The sequence below is a fragment of the Panicum virgatum genome, chromosome 3K (genome assembly GCF_016808335.1).
Source record: "Panicum virgatum strain AP13 chromosome 3K, P.virgatum_v5, whole genome shotgun sequence".
In the NCBI taxonomy this organism is placed as follows: domain Eukaryota; kingdom Viridiplantae; phylum Streptophyta; class Magnoliopsida; order Poales; family Poaceae; genus Panicum; species Panicum virgatum.
In genome coordinates this window covers 57,985,388-58,007,008 of record NC_053138.1, presented here as the reverse complement: position 1 = coordinate 58,007,008, position 21,621 = coordinate 57,985,388, and the positions used below count along the sequence as shown (strand labels likewise).

General features: G+C 48.6%; 2 protein-coding genes across 4 annotated transcripts; both read right to left on the bottom strand.

Annotated features, from left to right (window-relative positions):
- Positions 1–472: 472 nt before the first annotated feature.
- On the bottom strand, positions 473–16,582 carry LOC120699881 (heterogeneous nuclear ribonucleoprotein Q-like). 2 transcript variants are annotated; one of them, XM_039983979.1, is made up of 17 exons: positions 16,332–16,577; positions 16,152–16,228; positions 15,297–15,362; positions 15,092–15,163; positions 14,757–14,829; positions 14,481–14,518; positions 8,737–8,847; positions 3,869–3,988; positions 3,693–3,773; positions 3,524–3,592; positions 3,334–3,411; positions 3,061–3,222; positions 2,112–2,219; positions 1,954–2,022; positions 1,626–1,688; positions 1,424–1,542; positions 473–1,329 (listed from the first exon to the last, which is right to left on the bottom strand). In XM_039983979.1, the coding sequence occupies exons 1-17, from the start codon at positions 16,363–16,365 to the stop codon at positions 855–857; spliced, it is 1,815 nt and encodes a 604-aa protein (XP_039839913.1). In that variant the 5' UTR covers positions 16,366–16,577; the 3' UTR covers positions 473–854. The 2 variants fall into 2 exon arrangements, with proteins under 2 accessions (XP_039839913.1, XP_039839914.1); XM_039983980.1 differs by lacking the exon at positions 3,061–3,222 and having other exon boundaries at positions 16,332–16,582.
- A 619-nt stretch (positions 16,583–17,201) lies between these two features.
- On the bottom strand, positions 17,202–20,212 carry LOC120701574. Of its 2 annotated transcripts, XM_039985571.1 has the most exons (8): positions 19,315–20,212; positions 19,184–19,229; positions 19,013–19,093; positions 18,387–18,506; positions 18,015–18,113; positions 17,877–17,936; positions 17,684–17,778; positions 17,202–17,536 (listed from the first exon to the last, which is right to left on the bottom strand). In XM_039985571.1, exons 1-8 carry the CDS (start codon positions 20,088–20,090, stop codon positions 17,461–17,463), a joined length of 1,353 nt encoding a protein of 450 aa, XP_039841505.1. In that variant the 5' UTR covers positions 20,091–20,212; the 3' UTR covers positions 17,202–17,460. The 2 variants fall into 2 exon arrangements, with proteins under 2 accessions (XP_039841505.1, XP_039841504.1); XM_039985570.1 differs by having other exon boundaries at positions 17,877–18,113.
- Positions 20,213–21,621: the final 1,409 nt, after the last annotated feature.

Sequence of the window (21,621 nt, the reverse complement as noted above, 5' to 3'; positions counted from 1 at the left end):
ATACGCATAGCAATGTCCCCCTTTTTCGCTAGTTCATACACCTTGCATAAGTGGCATGATTCAAGCAACCCAGTTTATTACGTTATGCAAGTTTCAGAGGGCACATGTGAACTGGTGTTGAAGCATTAGAAGAGAAGATGTCATCATTAGGAGGCAGCAAGTTCCACTGGTCTTGACATCTGTCCACACAGTCATCTTGCTTGAAATGCTCCAGATGAGTAGATAAGAGAAAGGCATGCATGATCACTTTGCCAGCATCCAAAGTGGACAAATAAGTATTATCAAGTCAATGAGTAAGTTCCAGTTAACAATCAACAATTGGCAAGTTCGGCAGGCTGGAGCTGGAGGCTGGAACGGTGTGAGAGAAAAATAATGTTGGGCTAGCTGGAGCTGGTGGCTGGAGTGGTGTGAGAAGAAAATACTGTTGGGCTGGAGCAGGAGCTAGCTGCCGAACGCAGTGAATAGGTAAAGATTAACCAAAAAAAGAGCACTTGCAATGTACGTAGTATTTGCAATCTTACACTGCCTAAACTACATTATTTACTGCAAGAGAATACCAACAAAAGCATACCTTTCCACATATCATGTTGCTGAATTTAATCAATCTATCAAAAAAATATTCTTGAATGTTTTATCAAACACAATATTTAGCAACATGGGCACAAAAAATCCTGCCAAGATGGTTCAACAGACATAAATAAAGCATGCTCTTGGACCACGAATTCGGGCTCGGGAACCCACGATCTGACAGCACGCAGAGGCACTTAGCAGATAAGAAGTGCATATCCAGATCTATCTTTGTTTCAGGAGCATGGTCTTATCTGGCATGTTCAGTGTTGCTTCAACCACTGCAATCAGTACAAGCTTCCTGAGCGCCGCTGATTTGGTTCTGGCCTGATGGGCTCCCCAGTGAAGGGATCAAACTTGTAGGGCTCCCCTGTGAAGGGATCAAACCTTACTTGTTGGCGTTCTGCTGAATATTCAGCAGGCGACCTGGACCGGTAGTCGGAGACTAAGTCCGTGCCGTACCGTGCAGCAGGCATGAATCCCCTTTCTCTAGACAGAACAGATTCTTCAGCTGATCTTTCAATACTTAAACTCTGTTCTTGCATGTATCTTCGATCAAGATGCTTTCCAGTGTTATGCCTTGATTCATGGGCTAATCTTGGTTCAGGGTATCTTCTGATGTCTACTTCATCCTGTCGTGGTTCCGGCTTTCTCACAATGGTGGATCTTTCTTCACCATATCTTCTAGTCCTTGACTGAGACATTGGTGGATCATCTATGTAATATGATGAAGGAAGATGGCCTGAGTTGTATCTACTGCTCCTGCAAGTAAAATCGAGACCACTATTAGAGCTTGGCTACCACATGAACCATTTGCTGTAAGGCCTGCCAGAGGAGGGATGTGAGTGCAACATACCCCGGTGACATGTAATTGTAATCTTCATGTGGGTATCGTTTGCCATGCATTTCAGGATTTCTCGATAAATAAGTAGTACCATGTAATGTGTGTGCTAAGCCATAGGCCTCAGCCTGGTGCTGCAAGTCAAAATAAAACTTTTAGGGAAAGAAATATAGAAGTGCAAAAAGGAAATGTGGAAGATGTTGAATGAGGTAGTAACCTTAGCAATCAAGGAAGCAAAATAATCTCCTTTATTGCGTTTATCTCTACCAGATATCAAAAACTGCATGTGCTCTTTGTGAGGATTAATGATAACATAGTCGGATGAGAGCTAAGAAATCATTTGTGTAAAGGGCGTACCCAGTGCCGTAGGCTTCCCGCACTGTGCGGGGTCTGGGGAAGGGTTGTTTTTAAGCCCCAAGCCTTACCCACACAAATGTGCAGAGGCTGGGGCTCGAACCCGGGACCTTCCGGTTACAGACGGTAGGCTCTACCGCTGCACCAGGCCCGCCCTTCTAAGAAAACATTTGTGTAAACAACTGAAATACCTGATTAAGGACAGCCACAGCAGTTGACTCAGGAAGCTCATTGAGTTTTTTTACACAATGGATGTCAATCTGGAAAAGGAAGATGGACAGTAACATCGTGCTCCAGTTCATACATCAAAGAAGATAGAGACGGAGACCTTTCTGTACAAATTACTTACATCATGTCGAGTACCAATTCCCAGACGTAGAATTCGAAGCAAGACTTCCTTGGCAGCTGAAGGTAGTGAAGCAAGAGCTGATTCATAGGGGTCAGAGGCATCATGCACCTAAGAGATAAACAAGCAGAAAAGATTGTCAGATACATCAACAAACACATCATCCTTTCTCCTTAACGAAAATATGAAATTTATTCCCTTCAAAAAAGCATGCCTACAAAAACCATATTCGAATACTAGAAAAGTGCAATTTAACTGGTTGATGCTGGAGTATCTGATGCTCGGTTTTGCAATTATACCATAAAGATATGAGAAATAAAGCTATAAAAGCCAAGCTATCAAACAGGAGAGCTTCCAGAAAAATAGTTGTGCCTCTATCCTTCTAAACAAGAATTGAGCTGCAACCTATGATGCAGAATCTTATGCCTTCATGTTCTTTATGTACAGTGATGACAATATAATAGGTGTTTAGACACAAGAAGCTATCATACAAATAGATCATAAGGCCAACCAGAGGTAGCAGGTTAATGATGGACGCTCCAATTTTAAAACAGTACACCCATAAGCTTGAAGAAGGGCGGGCCTGGTGCAGCGGTAGAGCCTAACGTCTGTAACTGGAAGGTCCCGGGTTCGAGCCCCAGCCTCTGCACATTTGTGTGGGTAAGGCTTGGGGCTTAAAAACAACCCTTCCCCAGACCCCGCACAGTGCGGGAAGCCTACGGCACTGGGTACGCCCTTACACCCATAAGCTTGAAGCTGACTAATCCAAAGCTCAAGCAAGTGAATGGCTAGCTAAGTTCAAAAAATTCCAAGTCTTAGTAGTTCAAGGCATTTCAGAGTCAATTTTAGGAAATTATATCTTTATTTGAAACTAACTTGTTAGTTTTTAAAACTAGGAAGCAAAAGAAGAAAATATCAAAATAATTAACGATGTGTTGATTATCATACATACATAATTAGATAATCTCGGAGCTTTCACTTGACGATCAAATGAATCATGTCCATGTCTTCCATAAGAATAATCTGGCCTATCTCCCGATACATTTGATCTTCTATTTTTCACTTCTTCATGAGATCGCTTCTCATTGTCTACTGCAGGTCGAGCAACTGACACCTATTGACATAAACATGAAAGCTTAATTTGTCTAATCCAAAGTAGAAAAATAAAATAAACAGTACTAAGAAACTAGTGATAAGCCCAAACAGATAGCATTTTTATTCATGCCTGGATCTTGAAAGCCGGTCCTCGATCAGGTCCTCTCACTGTTTCACCATCCATTTCTTTTATAGCATTGTCCAGCTCCTGCAAGTGATATTATAGTTTTATTATGGCAATCACCTAATACAGTTGTTTAAAGAATGTACAAGTGCATTAATTCGATGAGACAGTCTCCAGACTTAAGAGAAACACTTACCGAGCGACTGGCAAAGTGAACAAATCCAACTGGACATTGTCCTTTTCTTGAGATAGCAACCCGTATTACCTGATTTCACATCAGATCATAGTTGTTTTAACATTGCATGAAAAATTGGTTATAGAAGCTGCAAAATGTGACAGGCTGACAGCAATCTTGGTGCACCAACCTCCCCAAACTGTTCAAAAAGTTTTCTCAAGTATGCCTCATTAACATTTGCTGGCAGATTCCCAACAAAAGCAGTCTTAATCTGAGAGTAAACAGAACAAAAATCCCAATCAAAAGTTCAAACAGATGACAGATATATTTGCCCCCAAGGAGAAAACTGTTTCCCTTCTACATTACCTTGGCCATTTCGTCAGCATCAACAGGAGACTCCTTATCAGCCCAATTTATCGCAGGATGCAAAATATCGCCAAGCATAAAATCTGTTCTGGAACCAATACGGATTACACGTGCCGCTGCCTGTGATTGGTAGTTTGAGGAGGAATGAAATCAAAGGAAGCTGATTTGAGTAGAAAGCATGGACTTAAGAACATCTTCTCCAGGATGATATTAGATATTTGTCTTTTGCTCATATCTCAGTGGGAATAACCTCAGATCAGTGATGACTGGTGAACCAAGATCTTTCTAAACAAACATACTTGTATTTTGTATGTGGCAGCTGTGATTAATGCCATGTGATATTTGCAGACTTAATACTCTGGCAGCTCAAGATTAATGTGGTGGAGTCAAGCCAAAGAGAAGGAAGTGAATCAAGTATCAGAATGGGAGAGAAGAACACAGCTAGATTTGGAAACAAATTGTAGAACAATCAATTAGGATAAAGAGAAAAAAAACTGGGGAAAGAATGTTCTAGTTACTTTTACTTGAATAAAAGAAATATAGAGGAAGTTACAGAATGGGAAAATAATGGATTGGCAACAAGAATAACAAAGTTACAGAGGCCAAGTAACAGTATTGAGGGAGGCACTCCATGGTCCATGGAAGCTTCTACAGCACAAGCAGATGACAAATTTTTTATTTCCCCATTCTTGTTTCTACAAATCCTATATACGAATTTTCAGCTTTGCTAGCTGAACTGTGGATCTCCATCAACTAGAAATTGCACAGGATTCACGAGGTCTCTCCAGGCTTGAGATTTGGCTAAAAAATAAACTCAAGCCATATTGTTTGGCTCTCTCCTCCCTTCAGCGCACTATAGCAAGGAGCAGATCTCGCATTAATTGGCTCAGCGAGGGTGATGCCAATACGGCCCTATTTCATGCACATGCTCGCCATCGGAAGAGGAAAAACTTTATCAGTAAGCTCACAACTGATGAGGGGGTAATTCTTACCAAACACGAAGAGAAAGAGCAGGTTATTTTTGACTTCTACAGCAACCTTCTGGGCAGGAGCATAGACAGGGAAGTGACAGTCAACTTATCCGAACTAGACATGCCAAACATTGCTCTCAATGAACTAGAAGCACCTTTTTCTGAAGAAGAAGTTTGGAAAACAATTAACTCCCTACCTTCAGACAAAGCTCCTGGTCCCGATGGCTTCACAGGAAAATTCTATAAAGTTTGCTGGCAGACTATAAAATTAGATATTATGGCTGCAGTCTCAGCTATTTGGAGCAGAAAGTTTGCCAATTTTGAGTTGCTGAATTCAGCCTTCATCACTCTCCTGCCCAAAAAAGAAGATGCCTCAAACATCAAGGATTATAGGCCCATTAGCTTGGTGCACTCTTTTGCCAAACTCATAACAAAAATTTTAGCCAACAGGCTTGCTGCCACTCTTGACAAGTTGATCTCTCCTAATCAAAGTGCTTTCATTAAGGGTCGCTTCATCCTGGACAATTTCTTGCTGGTTCACCATACTACAAAATTCCTGCACCAACAAAAAGAAGCCCGTATCCTCTTGAAGTTGGACATCAATAAGGCTTTTGATTCGGTGTCATGGCCTTTCCTTTTGGAGGTTTTGAAACATCTGGGTTTTGGATCAGTTTGGTGTGATATTTTAAGTGACTTGCTGGCTACTTCTTCCACTCAAGTGCTTCTAAATGGCTCTCCAGGGGAGAGGATACAGCATCAACGCGGACTAAGGCAAGGTGATCCATTGTCACCAATGCTTTTCATTCTAGTCATGGATGTGTTGTGCCATTTGGTGAAGAAAGCTGCAGATGAACAACTCTTGCAACCACTCGCCAGAAGAGCTTTGCAACACAGGATCTCTTTGTATGCGGATGATGTTGTTTTATTCTTGAGACCATCAGCAGGTGACATTGAAATCACGTTGGATATCCTGCAGCTCTTTGGAAGTGCTTCTGGCCTCACAACCAACTTACAGAAAAATAGTGTTCTTCCTATAAGATGTAGCGAGGATGATAGAGCTGTTCTACAGGAAACTTTGCCTTGCCAGCTTTCTGACTTCCCTTGCAAGTACCTAGGGGTCCCTCTTTCTCCTCTTAAGCTAACCAAAGAACAGGTTCAGCCCATCATTGAAAAAATTGCAGACAGACTCCCAAGCTGGAAGGCTGACCTACTTACTAAAGCTGGAAGAATGATTTTGGTTCAATTTGTCCTCACCTCAATGCTGATTTACATCATCATGGCACTTGATCTTCCCCCATGGGCATTGAAGGCTATTGATAAGATAAGAAGAGGTTTCTTATGGAAAGGGAGAAGAGATGCGAGGGGAGGACATTGCTTGCTAGCCTGGCCAAAGGTGGCCAGACCAAGGAATCTGGGGGGCTTAGGTATTTCTAATCTTCAAAATTTGGGGTATGCTCTGAAGCTCAGATGGTTGTAGCTGCAGAAAACTGAACCTAACAAAGCTTGGGCTTTCTTCCCCATCCAAGCTCAGGCTCAAGTCCAAGCTTTCTTTAATATGGCTGTTAAGACAGTGGTTGGAAATGGGAAAAACACTTATTTCTGGAAAGATAGGTGGTTGTTAGATCAGAGCTTGGAACAGGCCCTGCCACACTTGTTTAGTTGTATAACAGTTAGAGCAAGAAAAAGGTCAGTTTTTGATGCCATCATTGGTGGGAAATGGATCTCAGATATAAAAGGTGCATTGACTGTGCCTGTTCTAGTTGAATACCTGCATCTTTGGGAACTTCTTTCTAATGTGGTACTGCAGCCTGATGTGGAAGATACACATATTTGGAAATTCTCAGCTTCTGGCTCGTATTCCACTAAATCAGCCTATGAAGCCTTGTTTATTGGGGCCACCTATTTTAAGCCTTGGGAAGAGATCTGGAAGAGTTGGGCTCCAGGGAAGTGCAAATTCTTCATGTGGACCGCAACTCACAATAGATGTTGGACAGCTGACAGACTAGCACGTCGGGGTCTTGATCATCCACCAAGATGTCCACTATGTGATCAGGTTGGTGAAACAATGGATCACTTACTGGTATCATGTGTGTTCAGCAGGCAATTATGGTTCAGCATTCTCCAACTTTTTGGGCTAGATGCCGCTGCTCCACAACTAGACGATCTGACCTTCGTGGATTGGTGGGTGAAAGCAAGCAGCAGATTCTCTGGTCAAGAAAAGAAAGGCTTTGACTCCATCATTATCTTGGGGGCTTGGCTAATTTGGAAGCATCGGAATTCGTGTCTCTTTGATGGAGGAAGACCTAACTTGGCCCATGTCATCTCGACCTTTAAGGAGGAAGCACATCTTTGGGCAGTGGCAGGGGCTAGAGGAGTATCTCATCTCCTTGCCCTAGCTTCTGCATCCTAATCTTGTGGTCTTGTGGTCTGGTCCTACCTAGTTTTTGTTCTTAACAAACACCTTAGGTTTTGTATGGTGGGCATGTTACAGGCCCTCCCAATCTTGTAACAGTTTTGTTTTTGGGGGCTCTTTACCCCCCTTTTCATTCTTCTTAATATATTGATGCGCAGTTCTCCTGCGCATTTGAGAAAAAAAAGCTGAACTGTGGAACTGCATTATCTCTCCGGCATTATGTGTTTTCAACACAGCCCCTCACAGGTTTCTAGAGAAACAGATAGAACAAAGACCATCCAGATAAACAAATGGTAATAAAGGATGTGAACACGCTCATCGGGTGACTCCACAAATTGATGATTTCACATTGTTAATTACTAGTGGAAGTATGGAACTCATTCAATGTTGCAGATCACAAAATGCAAGCATGCAAGTACTCATTTGGCTCATCTTTCCATACAATGTTTCATCAGATATAGCACCATCATCCAAACCAGGAAGATTGGGGATTTTCTCCCTCCCTGCCTCCACGAGCCGATACTTTATAATGAACTTCAGTGATGGATAGAAATCCTTGTAAAGATGAGAACAGATCAAGATACAAGATATGTGTGAGAACAATTCTGGCATATATCTTTTTCCACTATCACCAATCCAAATATCTCTACAACTGTGTCGAGGTTTATCCAATGTGTGTGGTTACTTCAGAAGTATCATCCATACAATAGGAAAAAACTCATGCGGGGAACTATAAAGAGCATCCTTTGCAACATTAGTTAGTCATTTAAGATAAATAGATGGGAGATAGTATGTTGTTATACGAATCCAAAATCAATGTGATTTGTCAAGTATGTAAGTCATAGATGAATTCCTTAGCTTGTTAGCAGATTGTAATGTATGTTGATAATTTGGTGCCAATTCATCATCTGGCTCCATACTATGATTAGGACATAGTGGCACTAAGGATATATAGTCACTTGATCGTGCATGAAATTAATGGCGCATATGCTTCTTTTGCTAGTAGATAGATTTAGGGCACAACAACAAAGTGCAGGATATCATCAAGTAGCGACAATAGAATCTTAGGAGGATAGATTGAAGGCAATTTTGCACATATATCCTGGTATTTGCAGAAGATTGTTTATCCAAACAACTTTTTTATTGAAAAACAAAATAAGAGGCAACAATATTGGCCAATAGCCCAATACCTGCAAGATAAATCAGTTGACAAAGCTATGGTCAACTCTAAATAAACTACAGAACCTTTGCTAAAGGAACAATTAAACTAAGAAGTATGCAATGCAATGAAATATGAGAAAGTATATCTGATTTGCATGGACTTCAATCATAGTAAAGATCGTACAATAAGGTTTAAAAATTAATGGTAAATGCAGAATTTTGCAAAACTTGTAATGAACCATTTTATTAACTGTTTGACATTTTCGTAGTAGTATGTGCTAACAAAAGAAAACGAACTATTCGAGCAATGAACAGAGACTTACTGAGTGAGAAGAAAACCGCACGAATGCAAAACCTCGATTTATATGCCTTTTGCTTGACGAACCAGGATTTGAAGCCATTGCAAGGTCAACCGAAACTACATCTTTGAATGTCTGTTAGATCAAAGAGAATGGGCAAAACAAAGTGCGTCTTAGTGAAATTATCTAAAGGGGTAAATAGATACAAGAAATATATGATTTATAGGTGTTGGTGTATATGTGAGCCCATGTATAGAGGCCCATCTAGAGGCCCATGTATAGGATCTATATATCCCACCCTTCTAGATTTTGGAGGAATACATCACATTATTCTCTCCAACATTGTATCATTTGCTTAGGTTTCTTCTCCTCCCATGGCAGCCGCCGCCGCCGCCGCCATGGCTGGCCGGCCGCCGGCGCCGCCGCCCCATCCCTCTCCTCTTTCCCTTCCCTTTCCTCTGCTCCAGGGGCGCCGGTCCTCTCCTCCTTCCTCTCCTCTGCTGCTGGCGCTGGATCCGCCCCTGGCGCCGCGGCCTCCTTCCTCTCCTCTGCTGCTGGCGCTGGATTCGCGGCCCCTGATGCTCCACTGGCCTGGCGCGGCCCGGCCGCCGCCCTGGCCATGGGCGCCGCCACCGCGGGGGCCGCAGGGTCCGCCGCCACGGGCCCCCTGCAGGGCGACAGCCGCGCCCCCTGCAGCCCGCGGGTGCCGCCGCCGTCGCGGCCGGCGGGCCCCCTCCTCCCCTGGCGCCGGCCGCCGCCCTGCTCCCCGCCCTGGCGCCGCCCGCCGCTCCTCTAGCGCCGGCCTAGCCTGCACGCGCCCCTCCTCTGCTGCTCCCACAGCCGGCGCAGCCACTGCCGCTGCCGCTGTTGCCTGTGGCAGTCCCGCCTAAATTAATCCGGCTTAAGTGCGCTAACCATCACCGAAACGTCAACCAGGGTTAACACGCACTTAAAACGGAATAATCCGGCAGTGTTGTCGGGTAAAATCCCGATTAAACCACTTGAAACAGGATCGACAAAGCAGTTTAGAGCGTGCAACATTCCACAAATTTTACAGCACAGAGTATGAAATTGAATTATTATTACAAACCAAGTTTGAATTTATAAAAGTACAACAGAGTTTAAGTTTGACGGAAAACGAACGATAGTCTAGCGACGAAACAAGACGTCATGATGAAGTTCGTACATGACGTCAACTAAATCCTCAGATGTACCACCTGAAAAACAATGCCACAAGCAAGGCTGAGTATACTAATACTCAGCAAGTCTTACCCGACTAAGGGTATGCTTAGCCCTTTATCTAGACATGCAAGTCTTTTGGCTTGAGGGGTTTGTTTTGCCGAAAAGCAGTTAAGAGTAGATCCTTAATTTCAGATTTTAGCTTCCAAGTTCTAGTTTAATTAACCATTCTAAATGAACATCTATCCAATAGCATACATGGTGGAAACAATTATCTTTCATCATCCAACCAGTCAAATTCATCATCATCATCTTCCACTTCTTACTCTATGTGGCAGAAGGGTCAAGCAGTCCCAAATCGTGAGAAGCGGACGATTCGAATCGAATTTGTTAACCTTGCAAGACAGATCTAACCACACGTCACATGGTTACTCCCAGAGTCACACGTGCAACATTTTCCCTTTCTTTTCGGGTTGTGGATCAGGGTCACCCACCTCGACTACAAGAATCCACGCCCGGCGTGCGCCTTCTTGTACCTGCATGTGGCCGCATGTGAACCCAGTTCAAAGAGGGTGAAAGTAAAGTCCACTCGCCGGGCTGATCAGGTACTTAAACTTACCGATTACCATATTTCTCGGCATGTGGTTAATATGTTCAAACGCTTAACCACCACTACCACACACTGCGGCCTTATCCATTTTCACAAAAATACACATACATACACATGCAATATTTCAAAGTTTCCTATTTAATGATGCATGATTTGGTGCTGAAAACCTTGAATTGGCTATTTCAAAACCTGGGCCGTCACAATGCCCACGCGGGCACGGCTGGCGCGGCCCTCCCTCCTTTGGCCCTGGCCTCTGCGCGCGCGTGGCCCTTCCAGGCCGCTGCCGCCGCTGCGAGTGGCACGGGCGCCCCCAGCGCGTGCGCATGGCCGCCCCAGGGCGCCGGCGCCGCCCCACCCGCCGCGGTTGACGACCTGCGCGGCGCCGACTCGCACCTCAAGGCCTACGAGCGCGCGCAGGACATGCTGCGGGACCTCGAGGCCAAACTCGTCGAGGCCAAGCTCGTCCAGGCCGCGCGGGAGCACGCCGCGCAGGCCGCCGCGCCCGCCGCCTCCCTCGCCGCCCGCGCAGGCCGTCGCGCCCGCCGCGCACGCCGCGACCGCGCAGGCCGCGCGGGCCGCCGCCGCGCAGGCCGTCGCGCCCGCCGCGCAGGCCGTCGCGCCCAGGGACCCCACGCGGGCCGCTGCCTCCCTCAACGCCGCGCGCGCCGCGCAGGCCGCCGCCCCCGGCGCGTGGTTGCCCCAGGGCGCCGCCGCCGCCCCGGCCGCCGGATCCGCCTTCCCCGGGGCCCCAGGCGCCGCCCCTGCTGCCAGACTTCCCGTGCACGCGCCCGCGCCCGCAACGGCCGCGGTGCTGGCGCACCTGCTGTGCTGCCCCTGCTGCGCCCGCGACGGCTGCGCTGGTCATGGCGCGCGTGCCCGCGTGGCCTGCGTTCGGTATGCCCCCCGCGGTCACGCCATTCTGGACCCCGCCCGCTCAGCCCAGCCCGCAGCCGACCTGGCCTGGGGGGTGGGACCAGGCCGCACTGGCGCAGTCCTTCAGCGCCATGGGGCTGACGCCGCCGGTCAGCACCGAGTGGATCGCCGACTCGGGTGCCTCCTTCCACACCACCCCAGATGCCGGTATCCTCTCTTCTATCCGACCCCCACACCCTCTTACCCTTCTTCCATCATGATTGGTGATGGGTCTTGCCTTTCTGTCACCACCGTGGGTTCTGCTCCTGGTTCCTTTCGTCTTCCCAATGTCCTTGTTGCTCCTCGGATGGTTCATAACCTTCTTTTCATTCGTCAGTTTACAGCTGAGAATTCTTGTTCTATCGAATCTGACTCTTCTGGCCTCTCTGTAAAAGATTCAGCCTCCCGGCGTCCGCTCCTCCGGTGTGACAGCACGGGGCCCATTTACACCCTTCGCCTTCCGTCTTCCGCTGCACCGCTTTCGCCTTCTTCTTCGTCTGCCGCTTTTGCCGCGACGCCGTCTTCCACCACCTGGCACTGCCGTCTTGGTCACCCTGGCCGCGACCGTTCTAGCTCAGTTAAGTCGTAGTACCGATGTTCCATGTACTAGGGCTCCTGCTGAGCACCTCTGCCATGCGTGCCAGCTTGGTCGTCATATTCGACTTTCTTTTTCCTCTTCTTCGCATGCGATGCATGCCTTTGATCTTGTTCACTGTGACCTGTGGACTTCTCCTGTTCTTAGCCTTTCTGGCTATAGATACTATCTGGTGGTGGTCGATGATTTCTCACACTACTCTTGGACTTTTCCTTTACGCGCCAAGTCTGAGACCTTCCCCACCCTACTCCACTTCTTTGCCTGGGTGTCCACTCAGTTCGGCCTCACCATTAAGGCCGTCCAGTGTGACAACAGGCGTGAGTTCGATAACTCCACCTCCCGTTCCTTCTTCCTCTCTCGGGGTGTTCAGCTGCGTATGTCTTGTCCGTATACCTCTCCTCAGAACGGCAAGGCTGAGCGGATGATTCGCACTCTCTCGCTCCTAGCATGTGCACCAGCTGGATGTGAATATGGATGGCAACGGGGCTATCCCCGTCGGGGATCAGCCGAACGTTCTGCTCCCCACTTGCTGGAGAGTCTCCCGTTCCCCATCCCCGCTATTGCTCACGGGGACAGAATATCCCCGTCCTCGTCCCCGACGGGGATAGCAGACCCGACGGGGACCCCGGCCCCGAATAATCCCCGTCGTGTGCCATCGCTGCTGCCCTCGCGCCCCGCCAGACGCATGGCCACCGCAATCCTCACGCTCGTTGACGACGCCGCTGCACCCCACTAGTGCTGTCCTCGCGCCCGAGGCTAGCGTCGCCGCTGCTCCCCCAAGCGCGGTCGCGCACGCTCATAAGCTCGGAGCAGTGCGCCATCGGCATGGAGGATGAGGAGCTGGAGAGTGGAGAGCCGCGGCGGAGAGTGGATGGGCGTCGGCCGCTGCAAGCTGCTGGCTGGAGATTGGATTGAGATTTGAGAGAGAGAGCGACCGAGAGAGAGTGAGGTCAGAGAGCGACGGCGGCGGCTGCTGACTTGCTGATCCCTAGATGTGAAGAATGTCTTTCTTCATGGCACTCTGTCAGAGACAGTGTACTGCTCTCAGCCAGCGGGATTTGTGGACTCGAGTCGTCCGGATATGGTCTGACGGCTCAACAAGTCCCTCTATGGTCTGAAGCAGGCTCCTCGGGCTTGGTACTCTCGGTTCGCCATGTTCTTGCTGACTTTGGGATTCACCGAGACCAAGGCTGACACTTCTCTGTTCATCTACCGCCGTGGGGATGAAACTGTCTACCTGCTGCTTTATGTTGATGACATTGTGCTCACAGCCTCCAGTCAGCAGTTGCTTCAGCGCGTCATCTCCTCCCTGCAGCAGGAGTTTGCAATGAAGGATCTTGGTCAGCTCCACCACTTCTTGGGTGTTACTGTTGAGCATCGCCCGTCTGGCCTTATTCCCCAGCGGCAGTATGCTCTCGACATTCTGGAGTGGGCTGGGATGACTGATTGCAAGCCCTGCTCCACTCCTGTCGACACTCAGGCGAAGCTGTCTGCTGATCTGGGTGATCCCGTGGCTGATCCGACTGCCTACCGAAGCCTTGCAGGTGCCTTGCAGTACCTCAACTTCACTAGGCCGGATCTCACATATGCCGTGCAGCAGGTCTGTCTTCACATGCATGATCCCCGGGAGTCACACCTTGATGCACTGAAGCGTCTCCTCCGCTACGTCCGTGGCACTGTTGGCTTCGGCTTGGTTCTTCACCGCTCGCCCTCTGCTGAGCTGGTTGTCTACACCGACGCTGACTGGGTTGGCTGCCCGGACACTTGACGCTCCACTTCCGGCTACGCCGTCTTCCTAGGCGGTAACCTTGTCTCCTGGTCGTCCAAGCGGCAGCCCGTTGTCTCCCGCTCCAGTGTCGAGGCGGAGTACCGGGCTGTCGCTAACGGCATGGCGGAGGCGTCCTGGCTCCGACAGCTCTTGGCGGAGCTCTACAGCCCGCTCGCCAAGAGCACGCTCGTCTACTACGACAACGTCAGCGCCGTGTATCTCTCCACCAACCCCGTCCAGCATCAGCGGACGAAGCATGTGGAGATCGACTTGCACTTCGTGCACGACAGGGTCACAATCGGCGATGTTCGGGTTCTCCATGTCCCGACCACCTCCTAGTTTGCTGACATCTTCACCAAGGGTCTTCCCTCCTCGACTTTCGCGGAGTTTCGCTCCAGCCTCAACGTAGCTGGTGGCTAGTTGTGGCTGCGGGGGGGTATTTGCCCTGTGTGTACTTTTTTCTCTGTCCAGTCTTGAACACCGCTGCGTCGGTTGTTCAGACTGCCGGAGGGGGGGGTTAGCTTCTTGTTGTCCAGTCTTGAACGTCGCTGCGCAGGTAGTTCAGACTGTGGGGGGTGTTGGTGTATATGTGAGCCCATATATAGAGGCCCATGTATAGGATCTATATATCCCACCCTTCTAGGGTTTGGAGGAATACATCACATTATTCTCTCCAACAATAGTTATAGGTATTTAGGTTCTACCTTGTGAATCAATTCTTCAAATTCTTCTGGAGTCCACTCTGGCAAGACAATAAGGGAAAGCAAAGATTTATGCATGTTTTCATAACAAAGTTTTGCAGATCAACATGTTAACAAGAGCACTGCTGCATTGGGTTGCTTATGACAATGGACAGATATTACAGCTTTCTACAAGACAACAATGAGTATCTTGATCCATCAACTATACTGGCATGTATTCTTCTTTGGGACAAATTTCCTGCATTATGAATCTTGATGTTCACAACGGCTGAAGTTTACCTTTGCAAAGGTTTCCAAAGAAAAGTGTATCTTGATCCATTGAAAGATCAACAACAAGCCGCTTTCCCTGAAGCTGGTAAAGAACCGACAGCAAATATATTATGAGTGTCAGATTTGATACATGATACATAATGTTGCTGTTCACATCTGTTATAATGAAACAGCACATTAGTATCCCACCCTGGACTCAAGGTCTATAAAAGGTTAGCAAGGAAAAAAAAAAGGTGTCTACATGCAGATGTGAAAAAAAAATAGCCACGCAGGGAAAATGACTATATAGGATGCCAGATATGGAATATTTGTCAGCAATGGTACAAGAAGTACACCGTTCTTACCTCGATACCATTCTTTTGCCTTTTAGCTGTATTAGCATAATCCCTCTTTGCAAACCGCACAAAACCATATCCCTGAAAAGATTTCAGAAAAAAATGATGTTAGATATTTTAGTAATTCATGACACAGTAAAAAAAATTGAATATCTAAAAGACTGAAATCATATAGTGCAAACAATTTCTAAAAATTTACAGTTGTATACTAGACCTTTGGAAGGCCATTCTGATCTTTCATTATACGCACATCAACGATCTCTCCACAAGGTGAAAATACCTGTCAATGCTACAAATCAGTCCCATTGGTTCCATAACGGAGAAAATGCGAGAAAACTTCCTTTAGCCATGAATAGTTGGATAGTAGAAATTCTAAATATGATCAAGTTCAACACTCAAATATGGAATAATTATCTTAATCCTTACAATATGGCATTTTCTCTCATTACTATAGAGTATGGTATTTTTGCATTTTAGTGTATTACTATTCCATCCAAAAAAATTACAGAATAAATAAGAGGATCAAAGGTGCAGTACAACTGTAGCTTTTCAGATTCAACACTTCCCATTTGGGTTACAGAAGAAATATAAACCCCTTCTCCCATTTTAATTCACTAGGTTTGAGTTAAGTAGGCAAGTATGAGGAGACAGGTGATACATAACTGCAGAATCTACTTTGCCTCCAGCTTGACATTCTTTTTTTTTTAACGAACGACACATGCCCATTGCTATTAATATAGAAGGAAAATACAAGAATATAACCCTGGGAGGCTATAATCAGGGAAAAAGGAAAAAACCAACAAGTACCGAGTACCGATAGCAATCAACAGATCAATGACTATCAGCTGCTGTCAACTGACTGACAACAACATGCGGCACATGCTCGAAAGGCAGTTACTCATCTAATACTGGTTTCAATTTAGACACTACTACTTCCATAAATCGTCCAATATGCAACATACAAAGGTCTAAGTCAACCTCTCCATGACTAACAGTCTAACACATAACTAATCTTCTATCCCCAGCGGGTGGTGAACTGCAACCCTGAAACAGAAGAACCAAAACCAACCTCCCGGAGCGTGCTTTCCGTCACCGACCGCGGCAGCCCGCCGACGAACACCTCGGTGCCTTTCCCCGCTCGGCGATCTGCGCATAGTCACACGGCACACAAGAATCCGGCGACCAGTGGGCATGAAACACTCCTCTCGAATCATCAAAATCACCGTTGCGTTCCTCGATAAGTACTCACCTTGCTCGTCGTAGTCGCCCCGCGGCGGCGCCATCTTATCCTCAAACAGGGGCAGCGTCAGGACGCGGGCTATCTCGCCGAAAGCCCCCACCAAATCGGACGCCACGACGACTGGGAAGATCTCCGGCGACTTCTGGGTCCCAATCCGGCGGAATCCCCACGAATCGACTCGAGAATGGATTGAATTTAACGGGATTGGCGAGAACGTACGGCACCCTCTGATTTCCTCCTCTTCTCCTTTTTTCCACTTTTATTTAGTTTTCCGAATTATTGTTTCCTTTTATACTTGATGGGCCTTTTATATTTCATGGGCTTTTGTCAGAAAATGGGCCCCGCTTGTCAGATACCGTTGCTAGGCCGGCCCAGTTTAAGCAAACAAGCTGGGCCGTTTGACTATAAAGTATAAGTATTAACCAGTTTTTTTTCTTTTTCTTTACCTCCTCTCAAAAGAGAAATTGGTGGTATTCGTTAAAGTTTTGTTTATAATAATTTGTTTTTTGAAATTAAATATTTTTTTAGTGATCCAAATCTCCAAACATAAAAACTTTGCCATGCAGGCATGCGTTGGTCTCCAAAACATAAATAAAAACTTACTTCTGCTATGGCAAAGCTTTTATCTTTATGCATGCTACGAATTGGATCTCTGTATCACCCAATTTCTTCAATCGAAGATCAGATATAAACTGCATAAAGATTCAAATGCTTATTGTTTGAAATTTCACCTGAATTGGAACAGCATTCCCTCCAAAACGAACACTACAATAAAAAGCGTCAATCACTCTCCATGTGCATCACTCTGCAGTGTTCTCAGCTGATTTCATTCTCATCTTCTCGCAGTACTATGGTAGTTACTAGTTACTCGCCTGGATATTCTTCAGAATAAGTAACCCGTGCTACTTATGAAAACGTATTTTGGACTCTTACATTTCTTTTTTTCTGAAAATATAAATAAAGAACTCTACAGGCATTCAGCAGATTACACCAACATGTTTGATGAAGGTATTTTCTACCTTTTTTTGTTTCAGAAAATATAGTTGCTAGCAGCTACTAAAATTTGCTAAACTGCAAGAATCGCCACGATGGCGGTGACGACGGCGACGACTACTACTACTGCTATTTTTGAAGCTGATTATGCCTTGGACACGTGCCTCATCAATCTGGGGTGAAATCTTGGCTCCCTGGGAATTGTCTGAGGCTTCAATGACCTGCATTTTCGCCAAAAGTTTCAGCTGAAAATAGTTCGAAAGGAACAGTTGCATACTTGCGTGTATGGAAATGTACATGAATATATGATTTCAGTTGACTTAGAACCTCTGGGGGCTGAGATCGTAAGATTGAATGATTGACGATACCTTTTCGGCACGAATGGCCTGGTAAAATCTGGCATCGGATGTGCTCTCGGCACCTGCTCCTTCCTCAGCTGCTTGATCTCGATCTCCTCATCCACCTGCAGAAGAACACATCACACCATGGTTTCAGTTCTTGTATCTGAAAAGATGAACCTGATGCTGTAACTTTCAGATAGATTGTGGTAATATGGTACACCTTTAGCTGTCTTTCCCTTTCCAATTTCACTTCCTGTATGAAGCTGCTGCGCTCAGCGACCTGCAGGATGGAAGACAGCCGGTGCATGGCCCTTAGGAACTCTTCGACGGCGAGCGAGCATCGCGGTGGACAACTTACTTGGTGATCAAACTTGGCACGACCGATTGCACGCACATCACTGTGCAGCACGAGATCGATCGGTTCAGTGGGTTCCTTCATTGGAGGTTTCACCGGAGTCTGCAGAAGGTTCAGAGAGAGAGGGGCTGAGTCTTCCTCCTTCCAAGTTCAGAACTCAGAAGCATACTAGTGAAATGTGGTGTGCCACTGTACCCAGTCAGACAAAGGTGTGACACTGGTGCTAGACTCATCTAAGTACACCATTGATGCTTTTATGCTGATCATTGTACATGAAAATTCATACAGGCATTGCCAAATATGATGAAGCGACGATGTTCAAGCAATGTAAACTTGAACAGATAACTGAAATTATCGTAGGTATCGCTGTCTTACCTCTGGTTCATCGGTGGTGTAGGGTAAATCTTGAGCCAGCGGGTTGCGCAGCCTCTCCTCCTCCAGCTGCATCTTCCTCAGTCTCTGAACAAAATTCTCTTCCTTTGCCTTTCCTCTTTGCTGAGTACAAGAACAGAAGCACAGTTTCTTCAGTCATCACACTTGTCATGTAGAACATGACCAGCAGAACATGCACTATTGCTTCCCAACGAAGGGGCCGTTTAGTTACCAAACCAAAAAATTTTGGTTGTCAAATCAACAGTTTGACCAGATGTCGGGAGGACTTTTCGGACACTAATTAAAAAACTAATTTCAGAACTCACTTGGAAACCGCGAGACGAATCTTTTGAGGCATTTGACCGCATCATTAGCACATACGGGTTACTGTAGCAGTTATGGTTAATCATGCACTAATTAGGTTCAAAAGATTCATCTCGCTGTGTACATCCAAACTGTGCAATTAGTTTTGTTATTTAACTACATTTAGTACTCCATATACGTGTCCAAAGAGAGAGGCATAAAGTTCGAGGTAAAATTTTTTGAGAACTAAACGCGCCCGAAAGAAAAGAAAAACAGACTAAGCACTGTAGATGAACAACACATGATGAGCGTCACATCACTCATACCTCAGTCCTAAGATTGAACGGGTGCTGGCTCGTCACCCTTGTCACCTTCCTGCTCCAGGTCTTCTCCGATGCGCCGGTGCTCTGCGATGTGTGAACAAATCAAATAAATTTCACCACAAATTCATCTTGATCTCAACGAAAATTAGCATTGCGATCATGCAGTGTACGTACACTGTATGTCCTCTGCCGGCGTTGGCCTCGTGCGCGGGTGATCCTGCTGAATTTTCAGAGAAACGCACCAGCAGGAGAGAGTCAGGAACAGCAAGAAAGCAATGCAACGGCGAAGGATCGGAATCCGGGACCTGGTGCGGTCGGAGGCGTCGAGGATGCAGGCGACGCCGGCGACGGCGGGGAAGGAGACCTCGGACGACGAGGCGATGGAGGGGTACGACACGTCGATCTCCTCGGCGCCCGGCGGCGTTGCTGGCGTCGACGCCGGCGACGTCGCGGTCGCCTCGTTCTCCCTCCCCGCACCTCCGCCCCGCGCCTCGGGCCCGCCGCCGGCAGCGGCGGCCAGCGAGAGGAGCCGCTCGAAGGTGTTCACCAGGTACTTGACGCGGCCCTCGCCGGGCTCGGGGAGGCCCGCCATGGCCTCCGCCGCCACGCTCCTCATCGCCCTCCGCTTCCTCGACGCGGAGGCCGCCTCACTGCCCCGCCGCTCCTGGCCGGGTTCGTTGCAGTGGGGAGACGAGGGCACGGCCCTCATCCTGTCGTCCTGCTCGTCGGAGACGCCCCGCACCGGCGCGCGCGGCCGCGGCTCGTCGTGCGCCGCTTTCGCCGCGGCCGCCGCCCCCAGAGTGGAGCACCTCTTGGCGCAAGAGCCCGCCCTCCTCCTGCTCGCCGTCCTCGGCGGCGCCCTCCCCGCCGCCGCCGCCGGCGTCTTCTTGGAGGAGACGGGAACAGGGGGCGAGCCCGAGCCGCACTTCTTGGCCGCCTTGCCGCCGGCGCCCAGAACCGGCTCCTCCTGCGCCATCTGATTCCCCGCCCGCGACGGCGGCGGCGGCGACACCGCCACCGGCGCGAACGGCCGCCGCGCTCCTCCTCCTCTGGCGCTCCTCATCGCCGTGGCGGCGGCCATCCCCGCGATCGAAACGCGAAACCCAAGAAGAGAACAAAAACGAAAAGCCTTCGAATCCCCGAACGATCAATTCGCTCGGCAGTTGATGAGCGGGAGTAATGAGGCGGAGCGCGATCCGAGAGGGGTGGAATTCGCGTTTCGAATCCGCGTGGGCGAATCGAAACCAATTTATAGAGGAAGGAGGAGGAGAAGCCGATCAAGCAGGGGAGGACGAGACGGTGGTGCTGCGCGGCGCTGGGTTTCGGAGGCGCAACGGCTAGCGGGCAAGCGGGAGGGGGTCCCTGGCCGCTGCGGGTTCGCTGGGCCGTTGGATCGGGGAGCGGGGGCGATCTGCGGCCGTTGATGGGCGCGGTCGCTGAGTGGATTTATTGCGTGGGTGAATCGTGGTATTTACCGTTGGGTGAAATTTTGTGCAGCGAAATTAGCAGTGAATCTGCTCTTGATTCGATTTTGCTACTGAAATGAATTGAAATTTAGAGAGTGTATCGCCGTTAGGAGTCAGAAAGGACAAATCAAATCTGATTTGCCATTGCCCCTTGGTAATTCGTACAGCGGCAAAACAGATCGACTAATGCTTGAGTTTGACCTTTTTCTCTTGAATTTTCTAGGAACCCAGCTGGAAGCAGGTTTTCTTTTCCTACAACCTGAATTACATATATACATTAAAAAATATCCAAGAGCGAAATTTGTGTCATGAGAATTAGACCCTGTTTGGTTACTGGGACTTTTTCATAAGTCCCTAGGACTTTTGGGACTAAAAACCCAAACAGGGGAGACTTTTTGGGACTAAAAATCTGGTAGGGGCTAAAACTTGAGAAGTCCCTCAAGAGGTGCTTTTTGAGACTTTTAGATCCAGATTCCACTCTACCCTTGCCCCTGGGTCCACCCACAGCGAGTCCAGGCCACCCGTGACCCCCCCCCCCCCCCGCTCCCCCTCTCGATCCACGCCGCTGCGCCACCCGCGCAAGGCCGCCGCCTGCACCGCCCGCCTGCAGCGCCACCTGCGCCTCCGCTCCACCCGCCTGCATCTCCACGCCGCCAACAGCGCCGCCGCCGCCGCCGCCACCTGCAGATCCCAGCGCCTCCACCATGGACGACTTCGCCCATGGTGCCCGCGCGCGCCCCGCGGAGCTCCCTTCCACTCCTTCGCCGGCGGGGCGCGGGGTCATGGCGGCGGCGCTCCGAGCTCGGCCTGCTCACTCCCCTCCCTCGTTCCGGCGCTGCTCCGGCCGGCCTCGAGTGGATCAGCGGCGGCGGAGCTCGGCCAGCCTCCTGCTTGAGCTCGGAGGCCATGGCGGCGGCCATGGCGAGCCTCGAGCTCGGGCCGTGGAGGGAGGCGCTGACCAGGGGCATGGTGGCAACTCCTCGCGGCGGCCGCGAGAGGAAGGAGCACGGCGCGGCATGGCTCTGCAGGGAGGGGTATTTGGAGACCCGCGCGACCTCCCGGGCCGCAGCCATGGCGAGCCCGATGCGCTGGACCCGCCCGGGATGAGGACGTGGCGGCCTTTGAGCGGGATGCGCGGGGTCGCGC

Bases quoted from the DNA above. Each gene is read 5' to 3' on its own strand.
- LOC120699881 (XM_039983979.1), bottom strand. From the start codon at position 16,365: ATGGCGCCGCCGCGGGGCGACTACGACGAGCAAG. The intron at 14,830-15,091 runs GTAAGAACGGTG...GTTCTTTACCAG, and splicing joins GGCAAAAGAATGGTATCGAG to CTTCAGGGAAAGCGGCTTGT. The intron at 2,220-3,060 runs GTATGTATGATA...TTTATCTCTTAG, and splicing joins CTCCGAGATTATCTAATTAT to GTGCATGATGCCTCTGACCC.
- LOC120701574 (XM_039985570.1), bottom strand. From the start codon at position 20,090: ATGGCCGCCGCCACGGCGATGAGGAGCGCCAGAGGAGGAGGAGCGCGG. The intron at 19,230-19,314 runs GTCCCGGATTCC...CTGAAAATTCAG, and splicing joins GACGCCTCCGACCGCACCAG to CAGGATCACCCGCGCACGAG. The intron at 18,114-18,386 runs GTAAGACAGCGA...AACCTTCTGCAG, and splicing joins ACACCACCGATGAACCAGAG to ACTCCGGTGAAACCTCCAAT.